The sequence below is a fragment of the Rana temporaria genome, chromosome 7 (genome assembly GCF_905171775.1).
Source record: "Rana temporaria chromosome 7, aRanTem1.1, whole genome shotgun sequence".
NCBI classification, from domain to species: domain Eukaryota; kingdom Metazoa; phylum Chordata; class Amphibia; order Anura; family Ranidae; genus Rana; species Rana temporaria.
Genome location: NC_053495.1, coordinates 168,235,767 through 168,256,336, shown reverse-complemented (window position 1 = coordinate 168,256,336; position 20,570 = coordinate 168,235,767). Strand labels below are relative to the sequence as shown.

Sequence of the window (20,570 nt, the reverse complement as noted above, 5' to 3'; positions counted from 1 at the left end):
ACACAGATTGCTCACCGGTAAATTAAAGGCCCACCAATGATGCACCTAGGGGGAAAACCAAAACAAAATGGTAGTTAGCACAGCTTAAGTAGCTCATCAGTGCATGCACAATACAGTTGTGGGTTTAGATCAGCAGTAACACAAGTCCACATATATATTTCAGGTCAGACATTTGAAACATCATTTGAAACCCAAAAAAGGAGCACAATACTTCAGGAAACTACACTCAAGACAGCTGCAGAATGTGAGATGGCACCAGTTAAAAGGGCACAAAGGAACCACACCATACTGACCCACATGCACTAGACAGACTGCCCTTCAAATCCTACAAACTTGGGGATGTTCATATTTGACAACTACCCCCCCCCCCCCCCCCCCTTCCAGGGGAGATCAACCAGGTAGTTTAGCTTCACTGCTACAAGAAATGGCAGGCCAAAGAAAAAGCTGGGGTGTTCCCACAGGTTGGATTCTCGGACAGGCAAATGTCCCAATATTAAAAGCCAGCAGCTACAGAATTTTAAAAAAGGAGCCTGGACACTTTAATATAATATTTTTTTGGGGGGTGGTTAAACTTATTTTTTATTAGCAAAAGTTTACATGTCAAAGGCCTGGAGCCAAGTTATTATTCACCCTCTAGTCTCTCCAAAAGTACAAGAAAATCCCCAAATAGAGAAGTCTTCCAATGGGGACGCTAGTTCTGGTGACCTGGTTTAAGATTTCCGGTTTGGCTACAAGACAGAAAACCTCCACAATGGGACACAGATAGTTTTATTTTATATACTGACGGGGGGTCCTAACCCTCCTTTGCTCCAACCCAAAAATGCAAAGTTTTGCCTATAGTTCCACTTTAACGATTCTATAAGTACACAGTACAATTACAAGGCGTACTATAGAAGGTGTTGCTGTACATCTCAACTAGATTATGACTGGAGCTGCTGCAATGCCTAGAATAGATCTTACCTTGTAGCTCTTGGAGAAGTCTTGTGCTGAAAGGGCCAATACCATCTGTAACCAAAAAGACAGACCATTTAGTAGGTGGAAAGGCAAGATTCATCTACAAGGACAAAAATCAAGCAAGTCAGATAGAGCTAATAACAGACCTCCATGGGGTTGTCAAGTCTGTCAAAAAATCATCATTTAAAGCAAACCATTGACTCAGGTGTAAGTCAATTAAATTGTGACAGGCCGTGATCAAGGTGGGGGGGGGGACCATACACCCAAGACAGTTTGTAACCCAGCAAAGCTTTTCCTGTATGCCACATTCAGTATACTTACTGATTAAGTCATCCCTCATCCTGTAGTTTGCTTCTGTGTACACAACCTGCAGAGAAACACCAATTAGTGGAGGTTTTCAACATTTTGTTCAGCCCCTCCCAGGAGACAGACACATCAGATAGGAGCGAAAGACAAGCCGTGTTCATCACTGTTCATCTGCTGAACTATGCAATCATCATGGTGTCTGAGATTTGATTTCTGATGCCAAGAGATGTAAAGCCTTGCTAAAAGGATCTAAACCAAGCACAGCTTGAACCTACAATGGTTACATCAGTATGTCCGGCCCTAATAAAGTCAAGTGGCATTTCAGTTTCAAGAAACAATCAAATGATCGATGGACAGAGATCTTGCAGGGTTCATATTGACCCACAGTGATCATAAGCAGGGTTAAAAATGTTTCCAAGATCCACTATAGGCCTGCAGCACATGTCACTTGAAACTGAGGCCATTTAGCATATGCAATTTCTATTAAAGTGCAACTAAAGGCTTTTAGTCTGGAGGGGGGTGGAATAGCTGTTAAGTTTTATGGCCATCTGTGACCCAGCTACTCATGAAGGCAACAACCTTTAGTATGCAGCTCCCTTCTGCCCTCCCAATGCCGATCTTGAGCCAGCAAAGTGCATGAGAGCAGCTGCTCCCAGCTTTCTGCCTTCTCACCAACTCCCGCTGTCAGCCAGTAAGGAGGAAGCAGGGCTGAGCCCCATTGCGTCTTATGGACAAAGCTGGGCTTCAGGAGCAAGCACGCATTAATGGGCCCATAGCAAGCAGCTTCCTATGGAAGCACTCAGGTGGAAGGAGCCAGGCAGGGGAGAATCAGGACTGGCTGCTCTGTGAAAACCATTTACCTTTATCCCATGTTCACACTGGTGCGATTTGTCAGCTCCAAATGGCAACTGAACTGTTGGCAAACTGCCACAACTCATGTTGCAGCGACTTTGAAAAGGGTTACTGAACTACTTTGCACCCCCCCCCCCCCCAATTTCATTGACTTCTGTTTAGCAATGTCGCAAGCTGCAAAAATATAATATAGCGGCTTTCAAATTGTGCTGAAGTAGCTGCACCAGGGCCGAGGATCACTTTAAAGACCTAATCCAATGTCTAGTAGCCAGGGCATCATCCCATTTCATATTTTACTATAAATAGTGCATGAGGACTCTATGGAGGAATTTGCACAATCTGCTAATCAATTATAAAAGTGTTACAAACCTTGTGTCCCTCCACAGTTATGGATCATCAAGGCATAGAACATCTTTGATCTAAAAAGATAAAAAGGACCAACTTTAAGGCAAAACGTACAAATGAAAGGAAGCTTCTTATTTTCTACACTGCATCAGAATAGAAGATTTCCCTCAGTCTTATTCAGAGAGATTCCCATTGATTATTTCAAGTCATCATGTACAGCATTATGTTCTCATATCAGGCAGAAGAGACATCAACTTACCCGAGTGTACTGCACCATGATGGACTGGGCTCCACATCTATAAAAAAAATAAAAAGCGCATTAGTTAGTGGAAGTGTACACATTGGTGGGCTCTTTGCCGCCTCTCTTTGTAATGCCTCAGAAGATATATTTGTGGTAGGCTGTCTCGTCATCCTCACAGTCAAGAGTAGCAAATAAGTGTCATCACAGTAGCATTACACTGTATAGTTAGGCCCTGAACTTCTCTCTGGGTTGGAAAGACTGAAAGGCAAAGGCTTTACTTTGTAAGGGGATACGCCCTCAGCATGGTGAGATGGGAAGCTCTGCTGATTTCCATCATGCAAGTTCTTTTTATCTTGCATGCGATTGGGTATTCTTTACAAAGAAATGTCACATTACCACTCTCTGGGAAAGTTCCCATAAAAAGACCTGATCCGACTGGACACAACAGGAGCCAATCAGTGGTCCAGCAGATGCAATCCCCGCTGATCGTTTGGGAGGCAGGCAGAAGGGGGGCTCTCTGCCCATGTAAACCTCTGTTCTGCAAGAAGGGACTGTACTGATCCTGTGTTACTGCCAAACAGGAACACAGATCTTTACCTTCCCCCACATTTAGTAAGCCCCCTTTGATTGCCCCTGATGTTCCCTCTTCCCAGCCACCGTACAGTGACTGCATTTTTAGCATTGATCACTGTATTCATGCCACAAGTGTGTTCAGCGACATTGCGGCAGAAAACGCAGACACCAATCGCTGCAATAGTTAAAAAAAATCCCATAGTTTGCAAAAACTGAGCAAATCAATATACGCTTATTGGGATTTTGCTTTACCAAATATGTATCAAAATACATGTCGGGTATTGGGTATGCTTTATAGCAGAAACTAAAATGTCGAGGAAAAAAAAGGGGGCAAGAAAAGCATGGGTTCCCAACCTGTGTCTCCAGTTGTTGTGGAACTACAAGTCCCATCATGCCTGTGGGAGACATGTTTGTAACCAACAGCCTTGCAATGCCTCATGGGACTTGTAGTTTTACAAGAACTGGAGGGCCCCCCCGGGTTGAGCACCCATGCAGTGCAAGACATTACACCTACAATCAGCAGATGACAGGTATAATGCCAGACCCCTGCAGACCGGACCACAATGAATGTTGAAGCAATAGGTAGCCATTTGGTAAAAGGCCAATACAGGCTGGGCTCACAGGGGGGTGCCAATACAGGCCCGGGCTAACAGGGGGGGGGGTGCCAATACAGGCCCGGACTCACAGGGGGGTGCCAATACAGGCCCGGACTCACAGGGGGGTGCCAATACAGGCCCGGACTCACAGGGGGGTGCCCTCATGTGTTCCAGGCAGGAATTGCATTTATTTAAATGATTTGCAATTCTGCAGCAATCTGAATCCGTTCATTTTGTACGGCTCAATTCACAGACTATTTCCCTTCCCCCAGAACTGATCACATGTGCTTAGACATGCAATCTCAGCACAAATCGCCAACCGATTTTCAGGTGTCATTAATTTGACATGGACAAGCGCAGTGGTTCACAAGAACGGGGTGCGATTTTGATGCAGTGGGGGAAACACAGAAAATCCTACATCAGTGACAACTAATCTACTTCTAGAGGAGAATCCGCAGTGAGGATCTCACACTTCCCATCCATACAGCAAAGTCACACTCACCGTGTATGGAGGCCGGACATCGGGGGGATCCCAACTGTCATCTGCAAAGAAAGAGATTGGAGAAAAGTTATTAAAGTCTCACAGTGATTGGTTACAGGCAGGGGGCGCCACCTCATCCCTTTAAAACAGAACACAGATCTGAGGCAATTAGGTGGTAATGAGACTCGCATGGCGAGTTCATTACATTCCCCTCAGAACCTGACATTATTATTGTGTTCAGATTTAAAGGGATGAGGCAGCAATCCTAGATAGAAGAAACATAAGACAAAACAATGGAAGGTGCCGCTCAGAGACGTTGGTATTCATCACTATTCTCAGATGTCCCTACCAACATAGCTTTCATCATCTCAGCACATCGACCACCATACACAGGCCGAACCCCGACATCAATCCACCGCCATCCTCCCCCCACAGCGCTCATCTCCGCTCCCCGCACAGCCAGAGCACACAGCCGGGGGAAGAGGGATGACATGCGGCCTATATTGATAGGAAAAGCCGAAGCCAGGCCCTGTATAGGAGAAGAGAGGCAAACTCACCATCTCCGGACACCGCCCGCTGCAAAGAGAGTTCCAAGAACATCCGACCTCCAATATATAGGCGGCGCTCACCGGATGTGAGGTCACCGGAGATCCACGGCGGTCCCTCCTCTAGACACACCCCGGGGGCGGTGCTGAATATGCAATAAGGCTGAGAGACGGGGAGGCGTGATTGTGATGAGAAGAGCTTACTAGTTATTATAGAATACAGAAGTTCTCTCTCTGCATACTGTGCTCACCTACCTATCTACCTGGACACTGGACACTTCACCTGTGCTCACCTACCTGTACACTTCACTCCCTGCATACTGTGCTCACCTACCTGTACACTGCACACTCCACTCCCTGCATACTGTGCTCACCTATCTGTACACTGCACACTCCACTCCCTGCATACTGTGCTCACCTATCTGTACACTGCACACTCCACTCCCTGCATACTGTGCTCGGTCACCTACCTGTACACTGCACAGGTCTCACTGCTCTCCCTGCATACTGTGCTCACCTACCTGTAAACTGGACACTTCACTCTGCCTACTGTGCTCAGTCACCTACCTGTGCTCGTCTACCTGTAAACTGCACACTTCTCACTTCACTCCCTGCATACTGTGCTCACCTACCTACACACTGCACCAACCTCACTGGACTCCATTCCTCACACACTACACTCCCCTCCCTGCACATTGAACTCACCTTACTCCACCTCTTCCCTGCACACTGCACCCCCTCCCTGCAATTTGCCTCACTGGACTCTACTCCCCACACACTGTACTTCCCTCCCTGCACATTGCACTCCTCTCCATGCACACTGCACTCACCTCACCGCACCCCCTGTCTGGACATTGCACTCACCTCACTGCACCCCCTGTCTGCACATTGCACTCACCTCACTGCACCCCCTGTCTGCACATTGCACTCACCTCACTGCACCCCCTGTCTGGACATTGCACTCACCTCACTGCACCCCCTGTCTGGACATTGCACTCACCTCACTGCACCCCCTGTCTGCACATTGCACTCACCTCACTGCACCCCCTGTCTGGACATTGCACTCACCTCACTGCACCCCCTGTCTGCACATTGCACTCACCTCACTGCACCCCCTGTCTGAACATTGCACTCACCTCACTGCACCCCCTGTCTGGACATTGCACTCACCTCACTGCACCCCCTGTCTGCACATTGCACTCACCTCACTGCACCCCCTGTCTGGACATTGCACTCACCTCACTGCACCCCCTGTCTGCACATTGCACTCACCTCACTGCACCCCTGTCTGCACACTGCACTCCCCTTATTGAACCCCCTCCCTGCACACTGCACTTCCCTTATTGAACCCCCTCCCTGCACACTGCACTTCCCTTATTGAACCCCCTCCCTGCACACTGCTCTCCCCTTATTGAACCCCCTCCCTGCACACTGCTCTCCCCTTATTTAACCCCCTCCCTGCACACTGCACTCCCCTTTATTGAACCCCCTCCCTGCACTCCCCTTATTGAACCCCCTCCCTGCACACTGCACTCCCCTTATTGAACCCCCTCCATGCACACTGCACTCCCCTTATTGAACCCCCTCCATGCACACTGCACTCCCCTTATTGAACCCCCTCCATGCACACTGCACTCCCCTTATTGAACCCTCTCCATGCACACTGCACTCCCCTTATTGAACCCTCTCCATGCACACTGCACTCTCCTTATTGAACCCTCTCCATGCACACTGCACTCACCTCACTGCACCCCCTGTCTACACACTGCACTCACCTCACCCCAATACTGTCTTTCACTTCATTCTCCTCTGCAGGACTAATCAGTGATGTGAATGGATGGGAAAACTGAATGAGAACAAGACTGAAGGAGGAAAGAAAGCAACTGAAGGTGCCATAAGAATGTGGGAAATAAAGAGGAAAGGACACCAAAGACAACCGAACACGGGGAGGATGGGCAGCCTGGGAGACGTTTTGGCTATAGGGCAACACATTTGGACATTATATATTACTCCATAAGATAAGGGGTCTTTCTCATTCAGTTCATATCTTGATTTCTTCACATCTTCACTTACACCCTACTGTAATCTGTTTTGTTTTCTTTTTTTCACTATGGACATGGCTTCTTCTTCTTTCTTTTTTTTAATTTCTTTTTCTTTCCTTTTCTTGACTTTAGACGTTCCACAACACTGGCACGTATGTTTAATATTAGTGATTTGGGGTTCTAGTAACTCTATAGTTATATCTCATACACATTTTACAGTACAATTATAATTAACTTTAGAATCCATATCACCAGTGTGGATTATCACCAGCACACTTCATGGGGATTTCTTTGTGTTCCTGGCCTTCCCTCAGCTCCCGGACTTGACCCATTTGGCGGCCTGCAGCTACTGACCCCATGTGGTTTACACTCCATTGGTATGTGAGTATCCATTGGGGATGAGTGGTTCTCTCTCTTCCCCCACATGTATAACGTTCCTTTTAATAATGCACACTGTACTCCATAGATGGATCCATATATATATAATTTTTTGTAGATTTTGGTGCAAATTGCCCCTGAAGAGTGTTTGATACACGAGACACGTCAGGCTTAGGACATGCACCAAAACAACAATTTTTCTAATAAGGTCCTCTATACCAATATGGTTCTATCCAGCAGTTTTTTGACTATGTGCATTTTACAATGGTTTTATCATCTATTAAGGATCATTGCCCTGCCCCCTCTCCTCTCCTCCCTCTCCCTCCCTCCCCCTCTCCTCTCCCTCCCTCCCCCTCTCCTCTGCCTCCCTCCCTCCCCCTCTCCTCTCCCTCCCTCCCCCTCTCCTCTGCCTCCCTCCCCCTCTCCTCTGCCTCCCTCCCTTCCCCTCTCCTCTGCCTCCCTCCCTTCCCCTCTCTTCTCCCTCCCTCCTTTCCTTTCCCTCCCTTCCCCTCCTTTTCTTTCCTCCTCCCTTCCCCTCCCTTCCCCTTATCTATCGTTCCCCCTCCCCTCCCCCCTTTTCCTCCCTGTATCCTTCTTTTCTCCCCTCCCCTCTCCTCTCCCCCTTCCCCCATCTTTTCCTGTTCCCCCTCCCCTTTCTCCTCCTTCCCCTCCCCCCTCTGTCTTTCCCTCTTCCTGTCCCTCGTTGTTCCTCCCCACCTTTCTCCCTTTCTCTCCCCGTCGTCCCTTACCCCGTCTTTTTTCCCCCCTCCCTCCTCTCTCCCCCCCCTTCTCCTATGGCAGCCCTATACCTTAGTGTTCTACCCCCCTTTATTTTACTTTACCTTATTTTTATAGAGATCCACTCACACTCCCCCTTGTCCGCCTGGGGGGTATTTTTGATGGCATCTTCGGTTCGCACAGTATTTGCCATTCATCAGATAAGCTACCCATTCTATTTTTATTTCTACATGCTGTAATTCTCCCGTGTTATATTTTTTTGTATATGTTTTTACTGTATTATTTGCCTTATAGATTGGCTCCCCTGAGGAAGCCGGTAACCGCGAAACTAGTCGAGACTCTGACCAATCTATCAATTGACAACTAAAGATGTCCTCCGGGTGACCCCTGAGCATCTGTTTTTTGTTCGTTTTTAATAACATTTTTGTATATTTGGTTTTTATAATAAATCAACTCTTTTTACATTATATTGTATTTTGTTATTTACCAGTACCGAGATAGTCCAGGAAAACCCTTTTGAGTGGAGACGCTATAGGGTTAGCTTCAGCCCCTATTCCCTTGTCCCCACTCTTCCCCGCCTTACCATTGTGTATACATTATGTGACTTTTATCCTACAATTGGATTGTTATCATGTCATTATTTATTTTTTACCAATAAAATTATGTTTTACAATGGTGACCGATAATTTGGCCCCACCCACCCATCTCATTTAAAGTCCCAAACCCCTCCTTTTCAAGTACCTAACAGGAATGGAGACCCGTGTATCATTTAAAGCCCCCAAACCCTCTTCTTTAACATTCCTTATTCTTTAATTTATTCCTATAAATAAACTTACCATGCACATAAAATAAAAAATGTGTGGAGTGATAGACAAAGTAATTATTAGCTAGGGTTCCCTGAAACCTAAAAGTTATATTAAGGTTTCCTCCATGGTAAACAGGTTGAGAGAGGCTGCCCTTGCATCCAGGGCTGTCTTAATAGCATCATGGGCCCCTGGGCAAAAGTAATGCTCTGGGGCCCCTACAATGGAGGCAGCGCAGGTAAACAGAGATCAAGTAGGTAGGAAGCAGACAAGTGGAGCTTCCACATTTGGGTGGAGCTCCACATTAACTACATGAACAATCATTCTGTACAGCAAAGAAACAGTGGGAAAATACTAAATACATAAAGAAACAAAGCTGTCCTGTGCATATAATATATCTGCTAGATTGATGCCTCCCCAGCCCTCTGACCCCTCTACACCCCAGATATCCCCCCAGCACTCTGACCCCTCTACACCCTGGATATCCCCCAACACTCTGACCCCTCTACATGCCAGATATCCCCCCAGCACTCTGACCCCTTTACACCCCAGATATCTCCCTTGGCACTCTGACCCCTCTACACCCCAAATATCTCCCCCGGCACTCTGACTCCTCTACACCCCAAATATCCGCCCCCCCAGCACTCTGACCCCTCTATACACCAGATATCCCCCCCCCCAGCACTCTGACCCCTCTACACCCTGGATATCCCCCAACACTCTGACCCCTCTACACCCCAAATATCGCCCCCCCCCCAGCACTCTGACCTTTCTACACCCTAGATATCCCCCTAGCACTCTGACCCCTCTACACTCTAGATATTCCCCCCAGCACTGTTACCATATACCATAAGATACCCCTGGTATTGTGACCCCACTACATGCCTGATACCCCCTACACCGTGGCCTCTCTCCACCCTGATACCGCTAGCACTATAGCCACCCAAGATACCCCAAGCATTGCTACCCCCTATACACCCAAGATCCCCCCTCAGCATTGTTTTCCCCCAGCACCATTATTCCATCCATGTAGTACCCCTTTTCCAGTGGAGATACAGTGCATGTGAACTTTTGGCTATGCGCCCACCTCCAGCACTGGACTCACCTATACCAATCAAGCAGGCAGAAGGAGGGGCGGAGGAGGGAGCATCCGGGCATTCCAAGCCCTTCGGTGCAAACAGCGCTGCACAGCTGGGCTCACCATGACACCATCCACAATGCTACTTCCGCAGGTGGGCTCTCAGTGCTGCCGACTCAGCAGCTCCTACCCCACAGCCTTTGAGTCCTGAGCATTCAAGCTGCATGGAGCAGGGTCAGAGCATCACTGGCGCTCTGGCCCTGCCCCTCCCTGCTGGCTGTGAAATAATAGGTTTCGATCTGCACAGCGCACTGCTGCCAGACTGCCTCCCCTGTGTATCCATCACTCTCAGTGCCATCTGGGCAGAGTGGGCTCAAGGAACAACTGCTTTGTGGAAAGTGCAGGGGACCCCTGGGCAGTGCCCACTCATTAATACAGCCCTGCTTACATCTCCTGTGAGTGTACTCTCTGCGCAGTTCGGACACAAGCTGGCTGGCTGTAAACAAATGTTTAAACACTTGCGGACTGGCCGTAAAACGAACTGCACAGTGAAGTTGATCAAGTTAGGCCAGTTTGGATTTGAATTCTCTGTTGCAAACTTACCTGCTATAAACAGAGCCATTTCTCCAAACAGTTTTCTTTTGTCTTACCAAAATGAATCCTCTAGAATGATCTCCGTGTGGATTGTCAAAACCATTACAGATCGCCTACTCTGTTGAAGGTCTCTCCTCCCGATCCCAAAGATGAAGGCACATTCAACTAGGGTAGTGGCAACATCCTGAGCAGCATGGTCCAAAGTATTGTCAGAGGTGGTTTGTAGAGTAACAAGTTGGAGTTCTTCCAACACATTTACGCTACTTTAACCCCTTGCCGACCGCCCACCATAGTTTTACGGCGGCAGGTCGGCTCGGCTGCGCAAAATCACGAAATATAACGTGATTTTGCATTGCGCCCCTTGCTCGCCCCTGTTGCTGATGCGAGTGCCCGGCGGGCGTGATCACCGCCGTGCACCCGCGATCGCTCGTTACAGAGCGAGAACTGGAAGCTGTGTGTGTAAACACACAGCTCCCGGTCCTGTCAGGGGGAGAAATGACTGATCGCATGTTCATACAATGTATGAACAGCGATCTGTCATTTCCCCATGTCAGACCCACCCCCCTTCAGTTAGAACACACTATAGGGAACATAATTAACCCCTTCACTGACATTTTTTACAGTAATCAATGCATGTTTATAGCACTCTTGAATTCCAACCTGTAACCCCTTCCCAATGTTTGAATAATAAAGGAATTGTCGGAAATTTCTGCCCATTCTATGGCTTAATGGGACAAACTTCCACCCTACCCCTATCCTGGCGTCACTAGGGAATTTTTGGACGGGGCTGAAGAATCAAAGAGAGTCCCCTTCTTTTGCTTATCTTTTTTAAAAGACCACTTTTTCTTCACCTGTTGCTTCTAAAATGAACCCTGTTCTGGAAACCGCGAAAAGGCTTCATATTCTGTGGCTTATTCCTTTGAGAAGAAGGGAACCGTTTACTCTTCTCAGAGGAACAAGCTAGGACCTCCAAGGAAGAACTGAATAAGAGCTTGCCTTCAAAGGGAATGCAGCAGAGTTTGTTCTTGGAAGTAAGGTCCCCCTCCCAAGATTTAAGCCAGATCGCTTGTCTGGCTGAATTAATAAGAGCATAATACCTAGCTGCAGCTTTCACAGAGGCTGCAGCTGCATCAGCCAAGAAGGCCACCGATTTGGCAATGAGTGGGAGAGACTCCCTAATCTCCTCTTTGGGGGTGTCGGATGAAAGGAGATCATCCAGACGCTGAACCCATACGTCCAAATTCCTAGCCACACAGGTGGATGCTACAGCTGGACCCAAGGATAAAGCTGAAGCATCTCAGGACTTGCGCAGCAAGGAGTTGGCCTTCCTGTCCATTTGCTCTTTAAGGACCCCCGAGTCTTCAAAGGACAGGTCTGACCTTTTAGAAACCTGCCACATAGGGGCATCTAGCTTAGGACATTTAAAGAAGTCTCCTCAATTTCAGATTTTTTGTGCCCTTTAGACTAGAACAACCTCCTTTCAGGTTCCTTCCTTTCTGAAAGAATCATATCCTTAAGTGACTGCTGTACGGGGAATAGTTCTCGATTTCCCCCTCTGAAGACCCCAATACATTTTATCCTGCACAGATTGGATTTGCTGTGGCTGTTCCGAGGTATATATTGATTTTAAAAATTCATCAACATCCTCTGCTGGAAAAAGATACTTGGAGCTACCCGTCTCCTTCTCTGATGCGGAATCCCCATCAGATGAAACGCTTGGGTTCTTCCCTTCTTCCAGATCAGAGGCATAGTGCAAACCACTGGTCTCGGACCTTAACCTAGGAAGGGGTCTAACTGAGGCCGAAGGCTCTTGAGTTCTGGGACCAGATGAAGAAGGCCCCAGACCTGCTGCCCTGTCATTAAAAGACCGGAAGGAGGCTACAACCTCCTTCACAGAAGACATTAACTGTTTCAAAGATGTAGTCTCTGAACTAGCCCTAGCTGGATTACAATGCTGACAAAAAAAGTTTTTCATATCCATCAGACAGCCTGGCCCTACAGTTTCCACATTTCTTTTTTCATCGGTCTGTCCTAGAGGAGAAAAAAAAAAAAAAAAAAAAAAAAAAAAAAAGCAGAAACAAGAACCATAAGAAAAGAAGGTCCCTACAAAAAAAGTCCCCTGCTGTATAATCACAGACAAGGGCTTAGCTTGGGGGCAGTATGAAAAACAGAGGCTGCCGATGGTTCAATCTGAGCGGGTGCTCCATCCTCAGGCCTGTCCTCAAGCTCCATGCGGTGAGTGGAGATCGGCCGGAGAAATAGGCTGTCCCAGGCAGCATGTCCTTAGTGTACTATGTCGTGTTCCTTATCAACACGGCGCTGGAAAGCGATTTCCTGTTCCATCTTGCCGCGGCACCGGAAGTCCTCCGATGCCATTTTGTTACACCTCGGTGAAGCCGAGGAGGACAAGGCTTCCACCAGGCAGAGCTGGGGAAAAAAAACATGAAGGAAGTTGCCACCACTTACACCAGGTAAGCAAGTACCTCCAAAATAGGGAGCCCTTCTGGCAGAAAGTACAGGGACAAATACACCCAGGACTTGGCCACAACTAGTACTGGATGATGCCAGAGAAGGGGGGGGGTTCGCCAACCACAGTTACCAGACCTAGTAAAAACAAAAAAAACATGTCGGTGCTCCTGGAAACACAAAACATCTGAAGGTCAGAGGAAAGGTTTCCTGTAGAGGGCGGAGCCAGTCATCTCTCAAGTAGCTGTCCTGGAAGGTGAGGGGGGGGGGGGGGGGGGGAGTTATCCTTTAGGCTACATTCACACTGGTGATTAGGGTCACTATAAAATTGTAGCAGTTCCTTCTGTGGCTCTCATCAGGCAAGTGTGGCCGCTGGCCCCATTCACTAAAATGACAGGCTGCAATCCTCTCTGCTCCCTCCCCCCTCCTGACATTTTGTTGTACTGAGCGGGTTATATGACTCCCCCCCCCCCCCTTACCCCTTTAACCGAATATTTAGGAATGTTGAGTCTATGTATAACTTGTATATATCAATAAGAATGTCTTGATGCTCTGATTTGTACCACCTGTACTGTATAAGCCTGTAATCGCTTGATTGTATCAAGAAATATTCCTTCTGTAAAAAAAAATAAAAAAAATAAAAAAAATAAAAAAAAGACAGGCTGCAGCCATTTGTTGCTATCTGCGCAGCACACTGTGTGCGTTCAGCAGTGATCACTGCAGGTAATTGCTGGCTGCGCAAAGAGCAGCGAATAGCTGCGTCCGCCTGCGACCTGTTATAATAGTGAATGGGGTTGGCAGACGCACCTGCCTGCTGAGAGCCACAGAAAAAACTACGGCTACAATTCACACCAACCTTAAATCGCCAGCATGAATGTAGCCCCAGAGAGTTTGAATGTAAGGAAACAAGATAGTAACAAAGTTACAAATATTGCAATACACACAAAAAAAAAAATAATAATAATATGACACAAGCAGCTTGCTTAAAGCACAGTATATTAATATTTTATTAGGTGATCAGAAAAAAAAAAAATATATATAAAAACATGTTGTACAACACGCCATGTCACAATAATGTGAAAAATGCAATGTCCAAATACATGGTTATTATGACTGCTGTAACCTCCTTGATGTAGGCGTTACCACATGGCCCTCTGAACACCAGAAATCATATTGTGGTCTGCAAAGTGGCGGAATACAATTCTGCTGAGTCGCCAACGTCTCTTCACACCACGAGGACGTGAGGTGAGAACGCAACGGTTCCGAATTCTCACTGGACAACTATCCCTGGGCAGTGCGGCAATCTCCTTATCTGCTATTTCCTGCAATAAAAAATAAATAAAAAGGTAAAAGTAACCACACCTGTTACAGACACTAGTTTGTGATACTTAAAGCATGTAGAGCCACAACTTTTATTTTTTATTTTGGACAGAGTAAGAAAGTCTGTGTTGGGGAGTTTGTTCATCACCGTCTTTAAAATGGCTGTAAAGTCAGGTTTTTTTTTTATCTTAAGGCATTCTATGCATTAGGATTAAAAAAATAAAAATAGTTCATTGTGCAGCAGCCCCCCCCCCCTCTAATACTTACCTGATCCCCCTCTCGATCCAGCAATGTTGCACAAGAGACTTGGCTGGCCAGGACTCTCCCTCCTGATTGGCCGAGACAGAAGCAGAGCACCATTGGCTACTGCCGCTGTCAAAGTCAGTGAGCCAATGAGGAGAGAGGGGGTGGAGCACAGGGAGCTGCAGCTCGGCTCAGGTGCCCCCATAGCAAGCTGCTTGCTGTGGGGGGGCACACGGCAGGGGGGTCATGGGTCAGAAGCGACTCAAGAAGAGGAGGATTTGGGCTGCTCTGTGCAAACCCACTGCACAGAGGAGGAGAGTATAAAATGTTTGTTATTCAAATAATGAAAACAAAGACTTTAATATTACTTAAAAAAAAACAAAAAAAAAAAACACACACACACACACAACATAATGAGAAAATCTATACAATGGGAGGGCAGTTCATTTGACAGCTGTCACCAATGAAAGATATCCTCTCACTTTCCGGTTTAAAAATCTAATTTTCCCCTTGCAGGTCTTTTTTTTTTTTTTTTTTTTATAAAGAGTTTTTATGCAGGGTTTCAGCAAGAAAGCGCATTTAACCACTTGCTTACTGGGCACATATACCCCCTCCTGCCCAGGTGAAATTTCAGCTTCCGGCACTGCGTTGCTTTAACTGACAATTGCGCGGTCATGCGCCGTGGCTCCCAAACAAAATTGACGTCCTTTTTTCCCCCCACAAGTAGAGCTTTATTTTGGTGGTATTTGATCGACTGTGCGGTTTTTATTTTTTTGCGCTATAAACAAAAAAGAGCGACAATTTTGAAAAAAATACAATATTTTTTACTTGTTGCTATAATAAATATGCCAATTTAAAAAAAAAAAAAAAAATTCTCAGTTTAGGCCAATACATATTATTCTACATATTTTTGGTAAAAAAAAAAAAAAAAAAAATGGCAATAAGCGCAAAAGTTATAGCGCCTACAAAATAGGGGACAGAATTATTTTTTATTATTTATTTATTTTTTTACTAGAAACGGCGGCGATCTGCTTTTTTTTTTGGGACTGCGACGTTATGGGACACACATCGGACACTTTTGACACATTTTTGGCACCATTCACATTTATACTGCGATCAGTGCTATAAATATGCACTAATTACTGTATAAATGTGACTGGCATTGGAGGGGTTAACACTAGGGGGTGAGGAAGGGGTTAAATGTATTCCCTGCATAGTGTTCTAACTGTAGGTGAAGGGGGGTGACTGGGGGAGGTGACCGATCTGTGTCCCTATGTACAAGGGACACAGATCGGTCTCCTCTCCAGAGACAGGACGCTGTCTCTATGTGAGCCGGCAATGAGAGATGATCTCATATTTTTACATATGAGATCATCTCTCATTGGCCGCACAGATCGCATCGCAAACGGCCAAGGGACACGGCCAACACAAAATTTCCCCGCTGCGCGCGGGGAACGAGCAAAGGAGCGGACGTCAATTGACGTCCACTTGGGTTTTCGGATCCGCGCTGTAGCCGTCATTTGACTATAGCGCGGATCCCAAGCGGTTAAATAGCAGACCTTGCACTTTAGCTGCAAAGTCTGCTTTAGGCTGGCTCCTGTCTTGGCCAGCTGGTATGGATATTCACAATCTTTACAGAGCTCCCCAGTAGCCAGAGATCCTAGAGTGCTCTACAAAGGAAACTGCCATCAAAGTTTGCATGGTTGTTGTGTATCCCTTCACGGATGTACTAGTTTACACACTGGATCTTGCTGGCAGAAAGATCACTAGGCCTCATTCACGTGGCTGTAAGACAGCCATAAAAATGTTACTGATTAATAAAAAGGAGAAGTATAGCCAAAGCCTTTTTTCTGTCTGTACTTCTATGGATCACAGAAGTGCAGGTCGGGTCACAGGAGCGCAGAACTTTTTCAGCTGACAGCAGGCTAAAGCCATCTGATGGCACAGAGCCAGTCCAGGCTCTGCAAAGATCCCGACCATCCAGATGCCTGGACTGGCAGCTGGCTCAACCTCTCAGCGAGCCGCTGAGAAACCTGAGCCAGCTGCTCCTGCCTCCTCCACAGCCCAGCACTCCAGTGAGCGCTGGAAGGTCAGAGACCCAAAGACCGATAGCTGAGCAATCAGAGGTGTTTGATCACTCAGTTCTTGGTCTTAGAGCCACCAGGGGGCAGATGCAGCTTCCACCTAGGTGACTATAATTTTTATTTTATTTTTTTCAGTTTTTTAATGAGCAAAAATTATAAGGTTCTTTTTATCAATGGTATATGTGTGCATGTCTTCAGATGCCGATTTTTGGTTACAGATCTGACTGCAGTGCATGTTTACACACCTGTAGGAATGTCTCCAATTAAAACAATGGAGCTGCATGCAGATCTGTAAATCAAACATTTGGGGAAACCGTAATAATTTTTTCAAATGCAATCCGCAAAGTACCTGAAGCTCCTTGGGCAAGATCATGTTTTTCCTCAAAGCATTGATCCTCAGTCTTTCATCTGCATATTCATACGCCATCTTCCTCCTCTTCACATCTCTCCACATTCGCCAATCTACATAATGACTTCTCACTTGATTTGTGAATGTTGGAGCGGGCCAAGGAAGCAGCTGTGGAGAGAAGTTTACACAATGAATGTTACTTTACAGAAGCAGGCCACAGTGTGCATTTATTAATGGCCTTACTCTTCTCCCAGCTTAGGAAGTCTCACTAACAGCCGTTGAAAGCATCACTACATGCTCACAAGGTATTTCGGTCATTGTCATCTAGCTGCAAAAGAACCCAGAAGTGAGCTGTATTATGCCACTTTTTGTGCTCCATTGGCTTCAGGAGCACAGTGGAGTGCAGGGGAGACATGAGGGGTCTCAAAGAAAATATATCACACGGGGGGCTTGTCAGCTCCCATTTGAAGGCTTGACATGTTGGGTATCCATTTACCTTACCTTTTATATTTTACAAAACTTGCACAGATTGGAGGGGGGGGGAAGAATTTTGCAGACTCCTTCACTACATTTTGCAAGCTTTACAAATCACTTTCAAGGGTTTGTAAACCCTTGTTTAAAAAAAAAAAAAAAATTAACACCGTGTAGTTCGTTATGCACAGTGTGGCCCCCGATCGTCGTCTTCTGGGATCCCCCAGCAGCTCCTCCTCGCATCGGTTAACCCCCTGGGAGAAGCGTTCTCCCGGGGGGCTATCTTGCAGGTGCGCTCCCAAATCCAGAATTTGCATCTATGGACACAGAATACCAGGCTCAGCCCTGCATCATTGGATCTGATTAACAGCAGTGAGTGCCAATGGCTGCGCTGCTATAAATCTATCCAATCAAAAGTTGAGAACCCCAGGCAGAGAGCTAAAGCACGTCTCCAACAAGGGATCAAAGGGCACAGGCGAGTAAAACAGGGAAGGGCTAGGGGGCCGGTCACTGTCAGACGTTTTTACCTTAAAGAGGAAGTAAAGCCTGTTAACCCCCCCCCCCCAAAAAAAACCTGCAAGTCAAAGGCATAGTGAGCTAGCATACTAGCTCATTATGAATTACTTACCTTAGATCGAAACCCCCAAAGCTGTCCTAGTCTCCCCCTCCGGCCGCAGACATCTCTCCCAGAGGTTACTTCCGGGCATCGCAGCTCTGGCACTGTGATTGGCCGGAGCCACGATGACATCACTCCCGCACATGGGAGCCACCAGTAACGGCACAAAATAGGGAAGAAACGGCACAGAGTTTTGTTTCTTCCCAGGACATGCACCGTTTACATTACCGGAGCCCTAAAAAAAGAAATATCTCGTAAACGGCACACGTTTAGGAGATATTTCCACTCCCTATAGGTAGGTATAAGTAAGCGGCCATTTGGCTTTTGTTTTTAATCTGTTTTACAATAAATCGCAGAACTTCACTATGGGCTGTTTTTCTTCATTTTATTCATGGTAATTTCTTCTGTTGGAGTCCATTCCTGGCCAGTCCCATCCAGGTACCAGTACAGACCTTAGGCCACCAACTGCACTAAAGCTCCACCTGATCCTTTTTTCAAACGAAGGGTCATGGTGGTCTGGTAAGTAGGCACTTACCTCTACCTCTCACCGGGTGGTGCCAGTTTGAAATCTGTTCTGTGGTGATGGTGTCTACTCTCAAGTCAACCATTTGATGCATGGACTTACCAATGCTTATTATTTAGTGACCATTGCTGCATTTTTTGGACCCGTTTGCACTTATTTTTTTATGTTGTTATTATATAAGCACTTGCACTTTAAATCACTATTGTATTGTTGACCTTATAGTTAATATATTGTTTCAAGCTAGAATTTACTTATCACCTACTATTAGCGCCCCCTTATTATTATTATACACCCCCCACATTGCTAAAGTTGTTTTCACACCACTTTAGGGGAGTAACTTCTTTTATATATTTATATTACCATAGCACGGAGTTCTTTATTTGTTCAAGCCTTATTCTAGGCTTACTTATAGATAAAAGTCAACAAACAGGGTTTACAACCACTTTAATGCATAGGATGATCTAAGGCAGGGGACGTCAACCCCCGGCCCACTACCAGGCCGTGGCCTTACTACAGATGGGCCACGGGTGTGGGCAGGTGGCATGAGAAAGCCGGCTGTGGGTATGAGACAGCCGGGTGGCCGGGATATTAGTGCTGGGTGGAAGGGATAAGCGAGCGAGCAGAGATGACATCATCTCTCTCTGCCCCCTGCATCGCCGCTCTTCCACCCTTTCAGCATCAATGTCGGAGGTGCGTGGGGAGTAAGGATGAGCTCCGGCGTGTTCGCATAGAACACGTGCAGAGCCCGCCAGGAAGTCGGCACCCGCGCTGCGCTAATCACAGCCAGGCAGACATTTCCCGATCTCTGCAGCCGAGCATCGGACAATGTCTGCATGGTTGTGATTAGCGCAGCGCAGGTGCCGACTTCCTGGCGGGTTCTGCACGTGTTCTATGCGAACACGCCGGAGCTCATCCTTAGTGGGGAGTAGAGAGATGACATCATCTCTTCCCGTCCCCTCACGCATCACCGCTCTCCTGCCTTCACTCTGCACCCACAACATGGACTAGTGCTGCCACCAATGCAGTGACAATTCGCATCTGGTGGCAGGTGATGTGGCAAGTGACATCCCGCAGCGTGGCTGGTGACATGGCAAGTGACAATTCACATCTGGTGACAGGCAGCTGGCAAGTGGTGACATTCGGCATCTGGTGGCAGGCGACGTGGCAAGTGACGTGGCAAGTGACACGCTCAGGGCTCCCACGGATTCTGCGTTATGGTGAGTTGAACCATTTCGTTTATTACTACTATGTAATAATAGAAATAATGCGCATGACAAATGGCTTGTAAAAAAATAAAAATAAATAATAATCGCTTACCTCCTGCGTGCCAATCCCAACCCCCGCCCCGAGCCTTGGCACAATTTTCGTCCACGCAGCCGGTGCCCGGGACAAAAAAGGTTGGGGGACCACTGATCTAAGGGGGGGAAAAAAACACACACAAGGGTTTATAACCCCTGTAAGCAAGTCCCTGACTATTCTGATGAAGGTGATCATAGATAAAGTGTTCACTCTTTGTCTATTTTCAGTGTATGCAAAATCATAGGTAATGGAATAGTTTAATCCCTGGGGATCCTGGAGCCCTCAGCCTGGGTCATATTATATGACCTCTCCCCGGTTTGTCCCTGCACCCCCTTAGAGACATGACATAGCACAGACTCCCCCGGCCCTCGCTTCGTATACAATATATCCTCTGTCCTTGCACTCACCTGCCGGGCACTACGAAGCACACAACCCAGCAAGGACGCCGCCATCTTGCCCGGGCTGTCAATTCAAGCGCTCCCAACTTTATTGTTCTGCACAGTGTGAGCTCATTGCAGAACTGATAATCAGGAAGTTGGCGACGATCACCATGGTAACAAGAAACTCAGGCTTGCACAAGTAAAACCTAGTTATAGAGTAGCCACACGAAATGCATTGATTGTTTATTATTTTATAAATATCAGTTGGTTCAAAAATATTTTTCTATAGACTC

General features: G+C 46.9%; 1 protein-coding gene and 4 non-coding genes across 5 annotated transcripts; all 5 read right to left on the bottom strand.

The window, feature by feature from the left end:
* Positions 1-125: 125 nt before the first annotated feature.
* LOC120946439 lies at positions 126-189 on the bottom strand. Its single transcript, XR_005750760.1, has one exon. It is a non-coding gene; the product is annotated as a small nucleolar RNA SNORD78 (small nucleolar RNA).
* A 1,193-nt stretch (positions 190-1,382) lies between these two features.
* On the bottom strand, positions 1,383-1,459 carry LOC120946433. The gene has a single exon (XR_005750755.1). It is a non-coding gene; the product is annotated as a small nucleolar RNA SNORD77 (small nucleolar RNA).
* A 1,139-nt stretch (positions 1,460-2,598) lies between these two features.
* On the bottom strand, positions 2,599-2,678 carry LOC120946367. The gene has a single exon (XR_005750700.1). It is a non-coding gene; the product is annotated as a small nucleolar RNA SNORD79 (small nucleolar RNA).
* A 1,968-nt stretch (positions 2,679-4,646) lies between these two features.
* Positions 4,647-4,725, bottom strand: LOC120946403. The gene has a single exon (XR_005750726.1). It is a non-coding gene; the product is annotated as a small nucleolar RNA SNORD74 (small nucleolar RNA).
* A 9,250-nt stretch (positions 4,726-13,975) lies between these two features.
* On the bottom strand, positions 13,976-20,413 carry MRPS14 (mitochondrial ribosomal protein S14). The gene is made up of 3 exons (XM_040360380.1): positions 20,305-20,413; positions 16,989-17,156; positions 13,976-14,314 (listed from the first exon to the last, which is right to left on the bottom strand). Exons 1-3 carry the CDS (start codon positions 20,347-20,349, stop codon positions 14,132-14,134), a joined length of 396 nt encoding a protein of 131 aa, XP_040216314.1. The 5' UTR covers positions 20,350-20,413; the 3' UTR covers positions 13,976-14,131.
* Positions 20,414-20,570: the final 157 nt, after the last annotated feature.

Excerpts from the sequence above, each read along its gene's own strand:
- MRPS14 (XM_040360380.1), bottom strand. The coding sequence starts at position 20,349 with ATGGCGGCGTCCTTGCTGGGTTGTGTGCTTCGTAGTGCCCGGCAG. Across the intron at positions 17,157-20,304 it reads TGCTTCGTAGTGCCCGGCAG|CTGCTTCCTTGGCCCGCTCC; the intron begins GTGAGTGCAAGG and ends TTCTCTCCACAG. Across the intron at positions 14,315-16,988 it reads TCTTGCCCAAGGAGCTTCAG|GAAATAGCAGATAAGGAGAT; the intron begins GTACTTTGCGGA and ends TTTTTATTGCAG.